The sequence below is a fragment of the Haliotis rufescens genome, unplaced genomic scaffold (assembly GCF_023055435.1).
Source record: "Haliotis rufescens isolate VD_foot unplaced genomic scaffold, xgHalRufe1.0.p SCAF_12, whole genome shotgun sequence".
Classification (NCBI taxonomy): domain Eukaryota; kingdom Metazoa; phylum Mollusca; class Gastropoda; order Lepetellida; family Haliotidae; genus Haliotis; species Haliotis rufescens.
The window spans coordinates 42,171,290-42,188,984 of NW_025963802.1; the positions used below are offsets into that span (position 1 = coordinate 42,171,290).

Genomic DNA, 17,695 nt, shown 5'->3' on the forward strand with positions numbered 1-17,695 from the left:
ATCAAAACAACAGCCCAGGCAGAACCAACTGTATATTTTACATTTCACTATCAACAGAGCTGACATTCAATCAATTCAAAGCTGTCATTGTGACAGCGAGCAGGTAAGCTCGTGTTGTTGAAGTATTGTTCAAGACGTGTACATATGTACGATATATTTTTGTATTTATCAATATTAGATGAATCAAGTTATATATAAAAAGATACTTTTCATCCCTTAGCAGCAGTACTGTGTTATAATGGGATGAAAGCCTCGCTATAAAGGGGAACATGATTTGCTTGAATAGACTTCCCTCTATTTAGCTGGAGTGGTGAGGTAAATCACGCTCGGACGTTATGCAGGAAGTACGTGCTGGGGTGTAATAGAATTAGTATTCCGCAAACTCGCTATATTGACGGCCAACTCACACTGTTGATATGTGGTATCCGATGCACGTGGAATAATGAATATTGATATCGCGACAGGAGACATGTCTTCAATGGAGTATCTTCAGCTGTCTGAGAGACCGATAGAGAAGATAAAGACCTTTTTATCCCAGTCGGCGACAGAGGATCAAGTGCAAATCTTGTCAGGCCAAAATGTGGTTATTGATATGAACGAACCCATTGAAGAAGGTATGCATACTTCTTTCTATGATAGATAATGCATTGTTATACCTTAGGGACAACTACGGCCATATTGTTTACAAGTATATCATGCAGTATTGTTGCTTCATAAGAAATGTCATGTGCTATAACACATATATCACAAGTTGAAATATCATAAGCTAGAATTTGTCCTCTGTATCTCATGCCTGACGTTTACACGTCATGCTGGTAACTTTACTGCACTTGACCATCATGGTGTCCCATTGGGATGGCGTAGATCGTTACTATGGCTTCAGTCTCTGCTGAGTCCGACCCAGACTCGACTATTTACAGGCCGCCGTGATATGCCTCAAATATTGCTGACTGCGGCGTAAACTAACATTCACTCGTTACTAAAAAGTACATTTGATATACAGTAAACTATGGTTATAACGAACTCAAAGGGACCACTTATTTTAATTCGTTATAACCGTAGTTCGTTATAAACATATGTACAGCATACATTTAGCAAATGGACGGGACCAAGACATAGTTCGTTATATCCATCAGTTCGTTGTAAGCGTCCTCGTTATAAACGTAGTTTACTGTATTCATATTGTCAATCTATTAATAGGAAATGGGTCTATTGCACTTGGATGATATTAAGCAATATTTTACATTACACTCTTGTATGAGTTGGGGGGTTTAACGCCGCTTTCAACAGTATTACATTTATATCAACTACGGCCATATTGTTTACAAGTATATCATGCAGTATTGTTGCTACATATGAGTGAGTGAGTTGGATTTAACTCCACTTTTAACATTATTCCAGTTATATCACGGCGTGTCAGTTTAATGTGGGAGGAAATCCCTAAGTGATTCAGGTCTAAGATGTTTACCACTTCGGTGAAACCCACGAGCACGGGTATGGTGCTGACAAACCTAGAAACATAATCGGGGCGAACCGGGATTCGAACCCACAATCATAGTTTTCTGGCGTGCCCAAGGGACGCAACTCTGCACAGCGTCGCCGTAGACGACTGGGCCACCCGTGTCCTCCACGACACTCTTGACACGTGACAGTATGTTCTTCTGAATGATGCATATTTACACAAGCATGGCACTGTTATTTATATGGTGCGATTTGAATTTCACTGTCGGCTAAAGCAACAAAAACAGAACTTCAGTATCTCTGGTTTATTCACTTCTGTGTTTTTTAATTCGATCAAAAGCAGTGTTCGAAAGATACCCAGATTGAAGTTAGTTGTCTCTCAGTGTGAACAGGTATCTAAATATACCTCTAATCATGGAATAACCTCCGCTTCACTTATACCTTATTCAGGGTTCCAAGATATATCATATCTCTGCTCCAAATATCTAATACTGTGTATAGGCGGATCCAGGGGGTCCGGAGCCCCCCACCCTCAACGCCACCCCCACCCCCACCACCACCACCCACTCCCATACACACCCCACCCCCACTCCCCCCTTTGAAACCCAAATGTAGTATGTTGTAGGCTGTGATAGTATTTTGATATTTTGGATCCCTCCCGTTGCTGTGCATGCATTTATCATCCCCATTCAATATTACGCACTCGTGAAATTTGGAAACTGAGCTCTAATACCTTGCTGTTGACTATTGACTGCTTATGTTTATTGATAAAGGGACCAGTGACACCTCACCAAGACACAACGCACCACATTCACACAGCATACCGTTATCGCCTGTACAGCTACAGTTCCTGAAGGACATGCGTGCTGCTTTACAAACTTTACGTGAACACTTGGCGAAGGAGGGCTTCAATTGCATGTTCAACTTCGAGGAATCTACAGTTACCATTGGTTCAAGTGGATCAAAGAGTGACCATGTAGCCCTTCAGATAATCAAGGACAGTATTGTTGAGATGGACTTCCCTGCTGATCTGATCCCTTTTATGGACGATGGAATGAATGCCTTGCCAACAGGAGATGATCTTGAAATTTTAGTCGTCAAAGAAGGTCCTTTGGTGAAGTTAATTGGAATGGCAAATGCTGTAATGGTCGTTGGTGATCATTTGCAAAGATCTCAAGAACTACTTAAATCTCGCTCGTTAGTAATAAGATGTGTAACGATAAACCTGTCTGAACACTGCGCCAGTTACTTACGTCAGCACAAAGAACATCACCTAAAAGCTTGTACAAGCCATCTAGAAGGGGTGCAGTTGGAAATAACACAAAGAACAATTGAGATCAAAGGCCCAACTCAAGCATCGGAAGAAGCAGCGAGGATTGTAAATGAGGAAATCAAAGGCGTCTCTAGTTACCCTATTACCCTGGGTTGTGTGATAAGTATCATAACTGTCGGCGAGGTGTCACAGACAGTGGGGGAGAAGTATAAATGCAACATAACACCCCAGCAACATATTGGCTTCATGGATCAGGTAGTGTCTAAGGGACTTGATGATCTCACACTGAAAATAGCGCGTAAGTCTACATTGTACTTTTTACGATCAATGTACTAATAAGTACCTATGCAGAGAATATATGGTCACATGTTCACCACGGCGTATACAGTCCCGTGCAGATCCAGGGTAGAATAGGTCTTCAGCAACCCATGCTTGTCATAAGAGGCGACTATGCTTGTCGTGAGAGACGACTTACGGGATCAGGTGGTCAGGCTCGATGACTTGGTGGATGCATGTCATCGATCCCAATTGCGTGAATCGATACTCATTATATCAATCACTGGAGTGACTGGTCCAGACTCGATTACTTACAAACCACCGTCATATAGCTCGAATATTGCTGACAGCGGTGCTAAACAACAAACAAACAAAACAAACACAATACATACATTTCTACAAAATTTCAATTCCAATATTCTTGCAACATCAGGATGAAGGACACCAGAAATGGGTTTCACACATTGTATGGCACAAAGACAAAACTCTTTTACGACAGTTAAAGTAAAAAAAGTCTAAAGTCTAAATACAAAAGATAAATGTGTTGATAGCAATGGTTGTTGTATTGTCAATGACATCTTGGTGATAGTTCATGCCTAAACGCCCTGATATAACATTGAAATATTGTAAGTGGCGTAAAACACAAATCACTAATAGTGCGATAACATTGTCACAACACATGTTGGTACGGATAACCGCATATATGTCTTTATTTACACATGTTATTTGTTTATCTTTTTATACACCAACAATAATACCAACATCTCATAATTACTTAATTTATTGGTACTTTTATTTTCTCCAATGCTTGTTTGTTTCAGGCCGGAAGAATACTCGGATAATACCGGTCATCAATGCCATTGAGAAGCAAGAGGTAGGATCTAATTTTTAAGTGAATGTTTGGGTTTAGTCATGCCGCTTTGAACAGTATTTAATTTACTAGAAAATCACGGCGTGTGAGCTTGGTGTGGGCGAAAAGCCCCAAAAGAAGTGATGTGTGTGTTAGACCTAACCACTTTGGTCAAACCAGCGAGCACGGGTATGGCGTAGAATCGTAGAAAGATAATCATGGTGAATCTGGGATTCGAACCCAGGATCATAGGTTTCAGGCACGCGAATTGCGAATTGCGGCGCCTCAGATTACTCTTCCATCAATGTTCCCTTAATCTTATTTGAGTGGGTGAGTGATTGAGTTGGGTTTAACGTCGCTTTTAACATTATTCACGGCGTGTGGTAATGTGGTATGAAAGCCCGAAGTGATGCAGGTCTCAGACGTTTACCCCTTCGGTGAAACCCACGAGCACGGGTATGGTGCTGACAAACCTAGAAACATAATCGGGGCGAACCGGGATTCGAACCGACAATCATTGGTCTCTGGCGTGCAAGACTCTGTACAGCGAATCCCGGCGCCTTTGACGACTGGGCCACCCGTGCCCCCTAATCTATTTGACGTCAACAATGTACACTTATGATTATTCATAGTTTTTAAACGGTAATCATTGGACGTGAGCTCTGAAATTCTGATCACTACTTTTTTATATAACAAATATTTGTGTACATTTAGGCAGATGTGATAGTGAATACAACAAATATCAACTTGGATCTGAATCAAGGTGAGGGTGTATCGTCCTGCATTCTGAAGGCTGCTGGCCAGACTATTCAGAAACAACTGAGAGAGAAGTATCCAAATGGCTTAAAACATGATGAAGTCGCCGAAACTGGCCCTGGGAATCTTAAGACATGCAAGACCATCTACCATGGCGCATTGCCATATTTCCCAAAGAGAAACAGTCCAAACTATCAACAGAAAGAGAATGATTGTTTCAAAGTAGGTGATTTCCTTTAGGACCTATGAAGATTCAGGGGTAGAATAGGTCTTCAGCAACCCATACTTGGCGTAAAAGGCGACTATGCTTGTCGTATAATGCGACTAACGGGATCGGGTGGTCTGGCTCGTTGACTTGGTTGATGCATGTCATCGATCCCAATTGCATGGATCGATGCTCATGATATCAATCACTGGATTGTCTGGTCCAGACTCGATTATTTACAGACCGCCGTCATATAGCTGGAATATTGCTGAGTGCGGCGTTAAACAACAAACCAACCAAAGTCAATAGATATATGCTAAGACAATGCTTCATGCTGTACTTATAAAATTGAAGCACACTTAACTTAGAAAATGGTTACTTGGAAAGCTATCGCAAGTCATAACAGTATCGACAAACAATGCAAAACATTAAATTGCTCTTCTATTTTGAGATTTATAAATCCTGGCAATTCCTTGAAGTACTCCATATTTGTCCCACACATTCTATTCTCAGTGGATGATTTCTTTGGTGTTCAACTGTCTCATCAGGGCATCTGAAAAAGGATATCAGACCATTGCTTTCCCAGCCATTGGAACTGGAGCTCTGAAGTACCCAGTCGAATATGTTGTCCAGCTGATGTACAAAGCGATTGGACTTTTCAAAGACGACATAAGATCAGGATCGATCAGAGAGATCATCTTTGTGATATTCCCAGAAACGCAGCTCCCTGTGAAGCAGGTATGTATACTTGTGCTCATTAGAATATGCATAATTAATTATGACGTATGACAGTGTATTTCTTAATGCACAAAATTCTCACGTGGAAACACCATTTTCTTCCCAGCTATTCCTCGCACATGGCCATACAAACAAGCTGATGACAAGACAACTTGCAGCAGTTGATGAGTTCCACAAAGGTATTGATTACTTCTAGGTTATAGTATCATGCAGACATTGTTAAATGTAATGTGACCCACGAAGATCCGGGGTAGAATACGTCTCCCCAACCCATGCTTGTCATAAGAGGTGACTGACGGGATCGGATGGTCAGGCTCGCTGACTTGCTTGGTGCATATCATCGTATCCCACTTGCGTAGATAGATGCTCTTGATATCAATCACTAGATTATATGGTCCAGATTCGATTATTTATTGACCGCCGTCATATAGCTGGAATACTGCTGAGTGCGGCGTTAATCAACAAACAAACATATCATGTGACGTGGCCTAAAAATATCACTAAGACCTACCTGACGTGATCTTAGACTACATCCAAGAGCATACTGGTCAAATTATCACAGGTGACTTCTCTATTGTTGACAACAAAAACCTTCGTTGGTTATTCAAATATGGACCAAAATATTGTGAGCAGCCTCCTTCCAATTGGCACCCGTGAAGATTCCGGGGTAGAATAGGTCTTCAGCAACCCATGCTTGCCGTAAAAGGTGACTATGCTCGTCGTGAAAGACGACTAACGGGATCGGGTGGTCAGGCTCGCTGACTTGGTTGATGCAAGGTCATCAATCCCAATTGCGTGGGTTGATGCTCATGAGATTAATCACTGGATTGTCTGGTCCAGGCTCGATTATTTACAGACCGCCGTCATATAGCTGGAATATTGCTGAGTGCGGCGTTAAACAACAAACCAACCAACCAACCTTCCAACTGGGATCACAACTTTAAAACCATTATGGATTCCATGGAAGCATATGCCAATTAATGGACTAAGAGGACAGAGGAACATGTGAATGTCTTTGAGAGTGGTTTAAGTCAGTTCATGATGTTGTCATTGGTAGAATGCACAAACTGAAAAGGAGGAAACAGATTTGAAATATGCCCATTCTGCCCCAGCCAGCTGAACCTGAAGACATGGCCATTCCTCTTTTGCATTGGATTCCAAAGCTCCGTACAACAAAATCCGTACAAACAAAGAGATAAATTGCTTGGTCAAGCAAATGTACCAGCAAATCTCTGTCTCAAAGATTCACTATAAACCACAATACAATCAATATTTATATGCACCGAAAGTATTTGAGAGACTTAATGCCAAATGGATTCTCAAAAACACAAAAAAAAGGATTTGCTTTACGTTTTTACAATCATTGAAAAGGAACAGGTTCAATTCTGCCAAAACATTTGATTTTTCAACTTTGTCCACAATTATCCCACATGACAAACGTAAGGTAAAACTTCATTCCTTGCATCCATGGGGCTTTTGTTGCAAAACGTATTGACCACAGATATAGTTTCACATCTGTCTTCAGAGTTTCAGGTAAAAAAAATGAAAGCAAATGCAACCTGAAGTTTACTGAGAAAATCAAATATAAAAAATGTATCTATGTAAAATTTGAGGGTAAGACATTTCGGCAAGAAGTGCTGATCTATTTATCCATGCATATGAATCGGAATTTCTGCTCGTAATGGCAATGTCAAAACAAGGACATTTGGCCAAAAAGTTAAGCTTTAGCTTCAGGTATATCGATGATCTGATATCGTTCAATTACCAACAAATAGGCCATTCCCTTCCACTGATTTACTCATCTGAACAAGAAATAAAGGAGACCAGTGAGACCGCCTTATCTGTTTCATATTCAGATCTATGCATAAAGATTCAGAGTGACAAAACACTCTCCACAAGACTGTGTGACAAGAGGGATGACTTCAACTTTCCAATTGTCAGCTTTCCCTTTATGTCGAGTAATGATCCTGTACCTCCAGCGCTGAGGTACAATCGAACATGTTATTTCTACCAAGAGCGTCACACGACTCTTGCTCAGAAGCTGTTTGATCAAGGTCATAACATTCATTAGACGCATCAGTGACAAGAATTATGTCCGATGCAATTCCCTATTATGACTTGTACCAAATGTTCCCGTGTCTGATCAGGTGAACAAATGACTTGCCTTTGCATGTGTTTGTGACGGGTGCAACAGGTGGGCAGGATACGCTCTTCTTTTCACAAACACCTGGTTTCATCACTATTTGATAATGATTCATAACAAATGCTCATTATATAGTCGGAATCGTACCATTGACAGATATTTCTCTAACCTTTTTTGGTTTTGTCGCTTTTGTTAACATACAGTATGGGGTACATTCTTTTTTCCATACAGGCATGATTTCAAATTAATTTTCCGGTACACTATTTTAGTTACCATTTATGAGTCATTATGGTAATAATAGGATGAACATGCAGACCTGCGGTAACATTGTTTGTTTGTTTGTTTGTTGACACGTTTAATGCTGCACTCAGCAATATTCCAGCTATATGACGGCGGTCTGTAAATAATCGAGTCTGGATCATATAACCCAGTGGTTGTCATCATGGGCATCGATCCATACAATTGGGATACGATGACATGCATCGACCAAGTCAGCGAACCTGACCACCCGATCATGTAAGTCGCCTCTTACGACAAGCATAGTCGTCTTTACGGCAAGCATGGGTTGCTGAAGAACTTCATCACGGCTCTGAACTGTAGCAAGTGCCTGGGGGGGGGGGGGGGGGGGGGGGGGGGGGGGGGTCAGTGCGTGAGGCTGTTGTTGTAGTGTTATACATTGAATCAGAATATGAATTGTCAGGTAGTTAACAGCTTTTTATCGATAGAATATTAGCTTCCAAAAGAATACCCCTTGGTGACCTCAGACAAATGGCATTGTCAATGTTATCACATTGAACATGATATTCGTGTTGCTTTGTTTCCAATTTCCATCATTCTACCCCGGATCTTCACGCGTCACAAGCGGTAACAGGAACTTTTAGCCCTTCTTATTTTCATACGCTCCTTCAGAGAAGAGAAAGAAACAAACCCCGAGATGGGAAGCTCGTGTCCACGTCGGTAATACTCTGCTACAGGTCGTACACGCTGGTGTACATGAGGCATCGGACGTTACTGAGGCTGTCCTCGTCCTCTGGACCGATGAGCAGATACGAGGTAAATGTATTACTTCCATCCTGAACAGGAAAACGTTTCACGGATCCTTTTGTATAAAATGTTATTTAAATTAGAACGTATCAGGAATAGGGTATTAGGATTTTAAGAAACATGGTTGTAGTACTTGAAGGCAACAAATCTATGAAAATCTGTTGTCTTCTTTCCAGATCCAAAACAGAACCAAGGGCTCAAGTCCACAGCTCCTGATAAGACAGACTGGATGTGCACTTCATATGGTATGGATTTCCAATCACAATCTCCCTGTTCTACAAATATGAACTTTTGTTTACATTATTTGTTCGAGCTTTGATATTACTCCTCTGGCAAAAGGCCCGTGAAGACGCCGGGGTAGAATAGGTCTTCAGCAACCCATGCTTGCCGTAAAAGGTGACTATGCTTGTCGTAAGAGGCGACTAACGGGATCAGGTGGTCAGGCTCGCTGACTTGGTTGATGCATGTCATCGATCCCAATTGCGTGGATCGATGCTCATGATATTAATCACTGGATTGTCTGGTCCAGACTCGATTATTTACAGACCGTCGTCATATAGCTGGAATATTGCTGAGTGCGGCGTTAAACAACAAACCAACTAACCAACTAACCTCTGGCAAAAACGTCTGGTAACATCACAGAATGGATATAGTGCTCTCAGTGTGGTTCTCTCCAACAATTTGATCACAAACTGCTTTGTGTCAACAGTATGTGAGCTTCCTGAGGCCAAATGCACAGCTGACAGTACAAACCTGCCCTCAATGACGTTGCTTCACTCGTACTGGGACGGCAACAGCAACACTTCCGCCGTTAAAGCCATTGCAGAGGGCATCAAAACCGCCGCCAAAACGAAATGCAACACTATCACCATACCCATAGATGTTTTAGGTGAAGACTGTTAATTAACTGTTATTTCTTCTCTGAAATAATTATGAATTCTTCAAATGTACTCATCAACATCTAACATAGAAAGCATTAAAAATATTTATTTTAAGATAATTCAATCCGAAAATCAGTTTTTTCATTGTATTTCGAATCCTGGCAAAAAAGTTCAAAACTTAAAATTTTGTAGTATTGGGGGACACTTGTGGAAAAATGCTCTTGTGTTTATCAGGACCGAAGGCGAACACACCTCTGGCTGCAGCAGGGGTAGTCTTTAATGGGCTGACCAAGGCCAGTGACTGTGTCTTTGTTGTCACTGTCATGATCCCCGATGTGCACTTCTTCCCAACATTTGCCACGAAGGTAATAGAGCTGTGCAACAACCAGCTGCAAGCCCCTGTGGATATTGACAAGTCTCCAGTTGCAGGTGAGTGAGTGAGTGAGTGAGTGTGGCTTTACGCCGCTTTAAGCAATATTCCAGCCATATCACGGCGGGGGACACCAGAAATGGACTTCACATATCGGGAATCGAACCCGGGTCTTCGGCGTGACGCTTTGACCACTAGGCTACCCGACTGCCTCCAGTTGCAGGTTTTCCCACATTAGACTTAATACCCCTTTGACTTTGTCGTGTTAATTTACGTTCCTTTTCGTTCCATCTTTTTTATAGACCAAACAAAGCATATATATTCATGCCTTGGTTACCATAGATACTGAAATCCGGTAATGGACAGAAACACAATAATATGTTATATGGATATAGAGTTATTGTTGAATATGACTTTTGCCTTCGCTAATACTTTGCATGAAATGGTAACGGTAGATGTAAATGCGAGTGTCATTTGGTACCACTGTTCAGAATAGGAAACTTTACATAATATTATCATTATCAAGACTAAAGACTAAAGACTCTTAATGTTTCTTAAGTTTGCAGTCATTTAGTAAGTGTCATTCAGTGTGCAACATATCACTGTGGTAAGTTACCTGATGCAGTCAAATGTGAAAAATAAAATAATCAGTAAGGTGTGTGTGTTATTTCGCAGTTGAGTTATGGACGAAGAGCTATGCTGACAAAGCGTCCCAATCTCAGAGGAATCAATTGGCTAACATGTTGATGACCATTCCTGGATCAGTGTACCTGGTCACATCAGACTCACAGGAAAGGAATAAGATGGCTGCTGAAGACTTTAAGAAAGAGGTGCTCAAAAGGCTGCAAACTGATCCCAGTCATACAAGCAGCACAATTAAGCTCGGATGAGAACCCCCCGGATATATAATGTGAGGTTGTTGCCTTTTGTCATATATCATTAACAGCTTCATGACAAAGTGCCCATATGGACTGATATAAGCTTAGACTACTTGTGCTATTGTGGATACGCAACAATAGTTATACACAAATGTAGATTGTTGTGCTGTTCATTTCTGGAAAAAGAACCACTCGAGTTTTCACCTTTGCGCATGCGCGAAACGATAAAACATCCGCATGCTTGTGAAACATTGTTCCTTGCTGAAACATTTGTTATGCGTTAATGTATGATAATGATACACATTACAAGGTTACAAATAGCATTTCAAAAGCAACTTACTGACACAACTAGTCACATGACCTCTGTTGAGTGTGCACTACAACTACCCTAGGGGGAACGAGTGCACTAGAGTAACGTGATGTTGAGCAGTATGACAAATTATGTAATGATTTGGTTTGTTGTTTAACGCCGCACTCAGCAATATTGAAGCTATATGACGGCGGTCTGTAAATAATCGAGTCTGGACCAGACAATCCAGTGATTGATATCATGAGCATCGATCCACGCAATTTGGATCGATGACATGCATCAACCAAGTCAGCGAGCCTGACCACCTGATCCCGTTAGTCGCCTTTTACGACAAGCATGGTCACCTTTTACGGCAAGCATGGGTTGCTGAAGCTTGCCGTAAATGAACTGTTAACATATTGTGAAAGGATACTTGGACATTGATGCCAAATTTTAACCTATTACGAGGAAGTTTTTGTAGCTGAGGGGTGAGACTCTGCTCACCAAAACAGGACAACCCTGATTAATGACTCGTTCTTTCAAATACAAAGTGCATGCATTGAGGGCTTGAACTAGTTACTGTTGTATAATTGACCAGGTTAATCAAGGTCTTTCCTGAACGTGCATTGCGTGGATCGATGAGCATGATATTAATCACTGGATTGTCTGGTCCAGACTCGATTATTTACAGACCGCCGTCATATAGCTTCAATATTGCTGAGTGCGGCGTTAAACAACAAATCAACCAACCATGAACGTGTCATATAGTTTTGATTATCTTTCAGTACATGTCACTGTTAGTGATTTTATCTGTCTTTGCAATAAATATTGCGACTAAACCCGTTCCATGCTCACAAGAAATCACTGCTAGAAGCCGAGTCGATGGCACTGTTTAAGAACCACTATGAACTAGTGATGATGCTAGATGTTCGCGAAATGGTAAATGCAAAGAAATTATTCATCTTAAAAAACACTGGAAAACATGGTACAAGTCAAAATAGGGAATTGCGTCGGACATAATTCTTTACCGATGCGTCAGATTTGGAAATTGTCCAGCACAAAACGTTGTGAAAGCTTTTCTGAGGCCTTGAATATTGTTAACTCACACAAGTTTAAGCAAGAGTCGTTTTATCTCTTCGTAGAAAGGACATGCTCCATTGTACTACATCCAAATTTGTGAAATGGAGACACCAAAGGCTGGAGCTCTGGAATTTGTTCAACATAAAGGGAAAGTTGACTATTGGAAGTTGAAGTCATCCCTCTTGTGATACAGTCTTGTGGGGAGTGTTTTGCTACTCTGAATCTTTATGCATACAAGCTTGAAGTTATGTTGATGTAGGACTACTGACTAATGATATCACGGTGCATACGACCTGACTGTTGTAGTGACATCATGACCCGATGGCCTTGATCAAAGTATATACAACATGTACATGTAGCTGATGAGTATGAGAGAGAGGGGGGGGGTGAAGGGAGGGGTGGGGAGAGAGAGATGGAGTGAGAGAGAGAGGGAGAGAGATGGAGGGAGGGAGATAGATGGAGGGAGAGAGATAGAGAGAGAGGGAGAGCGATAGAGATAGAGTCAGAGATAAGGGGAGAGCGAGAGAGATGGAGGGAGAGAGAGAGATGTATGCTGAATGCCCCTGACTCCCCCCTTCAATCAGGCACTGACTGATCCACATTCCAGTGTCTACGTTTCACTACTGTCCACACAACCGTCATCAATATATAGGACTACGTTGTACTTCTCCCTCTATTGTCACTGTCACATCATAGGCATTATGACGCCACAAGTACTACTGTTTTGCGTCGCCTAGCACTACAATGTAAGTTAAAGTTTTCATTACACTCGAGGAGCCGTTGAACGGCGAAAGATCTTGTGTGGATAAAGGAATTTTGACAAGCACGAATTTCTGGACTCTGTTTTTTTTATATTTAATACTTATACACCTGATGAAATCATTTGATTATATATTGTCTGTATTGTCTGGTCCAGATTCGATTATTTCCAGACCACTGTCACAGAGCTGGCATATTGCCGAGTGTTTAATTAATAACAAACAAACTGACAAACCTACTATTTAAAATTGTAAATGATTAACTATGTCAAAATGGCAGTATGATTATCAACACAACGAGCTTATCACTAAGTAAGATGCTTATAGGTCAGACGGGACCGTTATTGTGATATGAATATTTCCTTGCTGTTGTAAACAAAAGGTTGAGCGCCATAGTGGGGCGGTTAAGGCTAAAATTATGCACTTTGGGTTAAGAGCAACAAACTTGGCACACATTGAACCATTTTGAACATTTCTGGATATGGATCCACCTCAGCAGAGCCACCTGGTGGTAGAAAATCCAAGATGGCCGCCAACATGGCCGAAACTCTCTAATGGTTTCTTTGATAGGCATTTAGAAGTTGTAGTACTAAGTAAAGATACGAATTTATGGATGAACAACTTCTTTATTACAATTAAGAGCGACGTTTCGGTGTCGGTTCTAACACCGTTATTCGTCGTCTTCATGGAGACGTGGCAATCTCAACCATCAACCGACTTGCTTGATAACGGCGTTGGAACCTACATCGAAACGTCGCTCTTAATTGTAATAAAGAAGTTGTTCATCCATAAATTCTTATCCTTACTCTCTAATGGTATCAATATATACTCAATATATCATACTTATCTGATCCATTTATAAATATATCCAGAGGAATGCATGCGGAATGGATTTCAGCAAAGCTGTATATAATTCAAATATAGTTTGCAGCGCCCCCTAGTGGTAGAAAATCCAAGATGGCCGCCAGCATAGCTGAAATCTCAGCATCACACCTAGCTAGTGTCCCATACACTGACACTTCCTGTTTTAAAGAGGTTATCGGACAACGCAAAGGTTCGTAATACTCGCATTATACTTTCTTGTGGACTGAAATGTCTTTCTACAAATACACTATATCATGTACATTGTATTTTTGTAATGTATCGCTGCTGAATTAAGTAAATACTATCAGAGTGAGTGAGTATGATTTTACGCCGCTTTTAGCAATATTCCAGCAAAATCACGACCAGGGACTCCAGAAATGGGCTGCAGATATTGTACCCAGGTGGGAATCGAACCCGGGTCGTCGACGAACCGACCGCCTAAAATACTACTACTATCAGACCGCCAATACAACTGATATTACAATAGACAAATTCATAATAATTAATTACCAGTAAATCGTAAGAGGCGACTAACGGGATCGGGTGGTCAGGCTCGCTGACTTGGTTAATGCATGTCATCAATCTCAATTACGTGGATCGATGCTCATGATGTCAATCACTGGATTGTCTAGTCCAGACTCGATTATTGTACAGACCGCCGTCATATACCTGAAATAATGCTGAGTGCGGCGTTAAACAATTAACAAACAAACAAAAACAATTACCAGGTAAACAAACATGCCATCGTCAAACTGCATCAGTGAAATGTTTTTGTTTTCGAATTAAGCTGAAAGAAGTATCAGGCAATAACCAAAGGGGATAAGCGATCTGATCAATCGTCAACTGCAGATTACTGCAAACCACTGCCGATTCATGTGCAAGAACGCCATATATTTCATCAGAGCAGAGACCCGTGAAGATTCCGGGGTAGAATAGGTCTTCAGCAACCCTTGCTTGCCCGTAAAAGGTGACTATGCTTGTCGTAAAAGGCGACTAACGGGATCGGGTGGTCAGGCTTGCTGACTTGGTTGATGCATGTCATCGATACCAATTGGGTGGATCGATACTCATGGTATTAATCACTGGATTGTCTGGTCCTGACTCGATTATTTACAGACCGCCGTCATATAGCTTCAATATTGCTGAGTGCGGCGTTAAACAACAAACCAACGAACGAAATCATCAGAGCAGACTCGGGAGGTCAGGGCTGTAACCTTAGCTGGCGGCATGTCATCGTATCACAACTGTTACACAGACCTTCAGTCACGTGTTTGCCTGATCAGAACTCGATTATTTACTGGCTGCTATAAGATTCCTTTAATGTTGCTGACTGAAGAATTAAACACAATTCACTCACTCCCAGTGTAAACACCACAACTGCAGGAATAATGCACCATCTAACTAGTTAATACTGATTCATTTTCACAGACACAATTAATGAATTAATTAGGACATAAGTGTGACTTCAACTACCCATGCTCCAGCTCATGTACTCTACTCCTCCAGAAATGAAATAAGTTGTAGGGATCAGAATGCGGATCGATGTGTTACTTCTCTTTTCTTAACTGCCAATCCGAAATGTGTCTGTTGCTGCATTGCTTGTCTGGCATGATTCTCGACAGAACAGCAATTATTGCTATAGGAGCTAAAGGAATTATAGACATTATTTAATAAACTTATACATTTTCTATCATTGTAGGTAGCAACATGTCTTAGGGCTCTATTTGAACCTAGGTCGAAACCCCATTCGAGAAATTAGGTCTTTCTTATCTCTTGCTGAGGAGGCGGCGGAGGACTGATTAGTTGCAGAATAGCACTAATTGTTGACACATTTAGTAATGAATTTTGAAAGCCGATTTGCAACAGATAGTTGTTTTGTTCTGGATATATCACAATAAAGATCTCTTCGATGGATCCAGATCTGCTGTTCCCTCTTAGGAGTCTTATTACCGTACATTTATTTTATTGATTGGTTTGTAGATTCCGGGTTAGAATAGGTCTTCAGCAACCAATGCTTGCCGTAAAAGGCGACTAACGGGATCGGGTGGTCAGGCTCGCTGACTTGGTTGATGCATGTCATAATAATCGAATCTGGACCAGACAATCCAGTGATTGACATCATGAGCTTCGATCTACGCAATTGGGATACGATGACATGCATCAACCAAGTCAGCGAGTCAGTTACATCAGACTTGAAAACAGAACTAAAGACACGACCGTTGGAAATATAGTTTGTGGACATTTATGGACATTTGTGGAAATTAATGGACATTTATGGACAATAGGCAATATTTATTTCTATAAATGCAACCGTTGCATATCAGATGATCGAATGTATTCATATGGAATTGTGTTTTGTATCTTTGATCATTTATTGTATGGCTGCACATGGCATGTGTTAAATCATATGTACTACCACAACGTGATATCAATCTAACATAAATGGACTCTGATTTATGATAACGATATCACCAGGTTGGAAAATAGTCACATCTCTGTTATACCTGATAACCCGCCTGTGGAGGTACATGCTCTATATTAGGTAAGCAAAGAAAGTATTTCTAAGCACGTTAGTTGGAGTGTATCATTCTATTGGCATTAGCTGTTTATATATTCTTTGGGTAATGCATAATCTTATAATCCAGGATGTGTTATGTATGCTATTCTTGCATTTACATGTACAGTAAACTACGTTTATAACGAAAACGCTTATAACGAACTGACCGATATAACGAACTTATATTTTAGTCCCGGTCATTTGTTGTATATATGTTGTACATATGCTTATAACGAACTACGGTTATTACGAACTTAAATTAGTGGTCCCTTTGAGTTTTGTTATAACCGTAGATTACTGTAGTTACTGTAGTAATTGGTGTCTGTAACTAATCGGATTAAATTATTATTTTAAGTATTATTAGTATTGCAAAATGTGTGTAAAATGAGGATTTGTTGTAGGCTACCTGTTCTACAATACATTGGTCTTAACACTTTATCAAAGGAAATGCCAAATTTTATGTCAAGCATATTAATCAAATTGATATACACACAGCTATATACTGACACACTTATACACTGGTTGGTTGGTTGGTTTGTTGTTTTCCACCGCACTCAGCAATATTCCAGCTATATGACGGCGGTCTGTAAAAAAATCGAGTCTGGACCAGACAATCCAGTGATTGATATCATGAGCATCGACCCACGTAATTGGGATCGATGACATGCATCAACCAAGTCAGCAAGCCTGACCATGCGATCCCGTCAGTCGCCTTTTACGACAAGCATAGTCACCTTTTACAGCAAGCATGGGTTGCTGAAGACCTATTCTACCCCGGAATCTTCACGGGTCACTTACCCACTGATGTGTTTGGGTATTTGTATGTATCTACCTGCAGTACCTTGCATGTGCACCTAATCAAAGATGTTTTGTTTTGGTTGGGTTTCATGCATACAGTGTTGTCCAATAATCAGCTATATTACATGCAGTGCACATACATAGTGGTATATGTCGTTATCAGAACTCCCTGTAAGATGGAATATGACTGTTTGTTTGTTTGTTTGTTGTTTAACGCCGCACTCAGCAATCTTCCAGCTATATGACGGTGGTCTGTAAATAATCGAGTCTGGACCAGACAATCCAGTGATTAATATCATGAGCATTGATCCACGTATTTGGGATCGATTACATGCATCAACCAAGTCAGCGAGCCTGACCACCCGATCCCGTTAGTCGCCTTTTACGAGAAGCATAGTCGCCTTTTTATGGCAAACATGGGTTGCTGAAGACCTTTTCTACCCCGGAATCTTCACGGGTCGGAATATGACTGAA

The 17,695-nt window shown here is 41.0% G+C and overlaps 1 protein-coding gene across 3 annotated transcripts in view; it reads left to right on the forward strand.

Annotated features, from left to right (window-relative positions):
- Window positions 1-17,695, forward strand: part of LOC125378263 — an 18,191-nt gene continuing 496 nt past the window's right edge. The window contains exons 1-12 of one of the 3 annotated variants that reach the window (XM_048393699.1): window positions 1-103; window positions 465-614; window positions 2,235-3,032; window positions 3,832-3,884; window positions 4,575-4,838; window positions 5,335-5,559; window positions 5,666-5,738; window positions 8,612-8,755; window positions 8,923-8,991; window positions 9,456-9,635; window positions 9,862-10,056; window positions 10,673-11,394. In XM_048393699.1, coding sequence (XP_048249656.1) covers window positions 470-614; window positions 2,235-3,032; window positions 3,832-3,884; window positions 4,575-4,838; window positions 5,335-5,559; window positions 5,666-5,738; window positions 8,612-8,755; window positions 8,923-8,991; window positions 9,456-9,635; window positions 9,862-10,056; window positions 10,673-10,887 — 2,361 coding nt within the window. In that variant the 5' untranslated portion in view covers window positions 1-103; window positions 465-469 and the 3' untranslated portion in view covers window positions 10,888-11,394. Of the gene's footprint in view, window positions 104-163; window positions 615-2,234; window positions 3,033-3,831; window positions 3,885-4,574; window positions 4,839-5,334; window positions 5,560-5,665; window positions 5,739-8,611; window positions 8,756-8,922; window positions 8,992-9,455; window positions 9,636-9,861; window positions 10,057-10,672; window positions 11,395-13,933; window positions 14,057-17,695 lie in introns of those variants that run through there. The other 2 variants (XR_007220175.1, XM_048393698.1) reach the window with 2 other exon arrangements.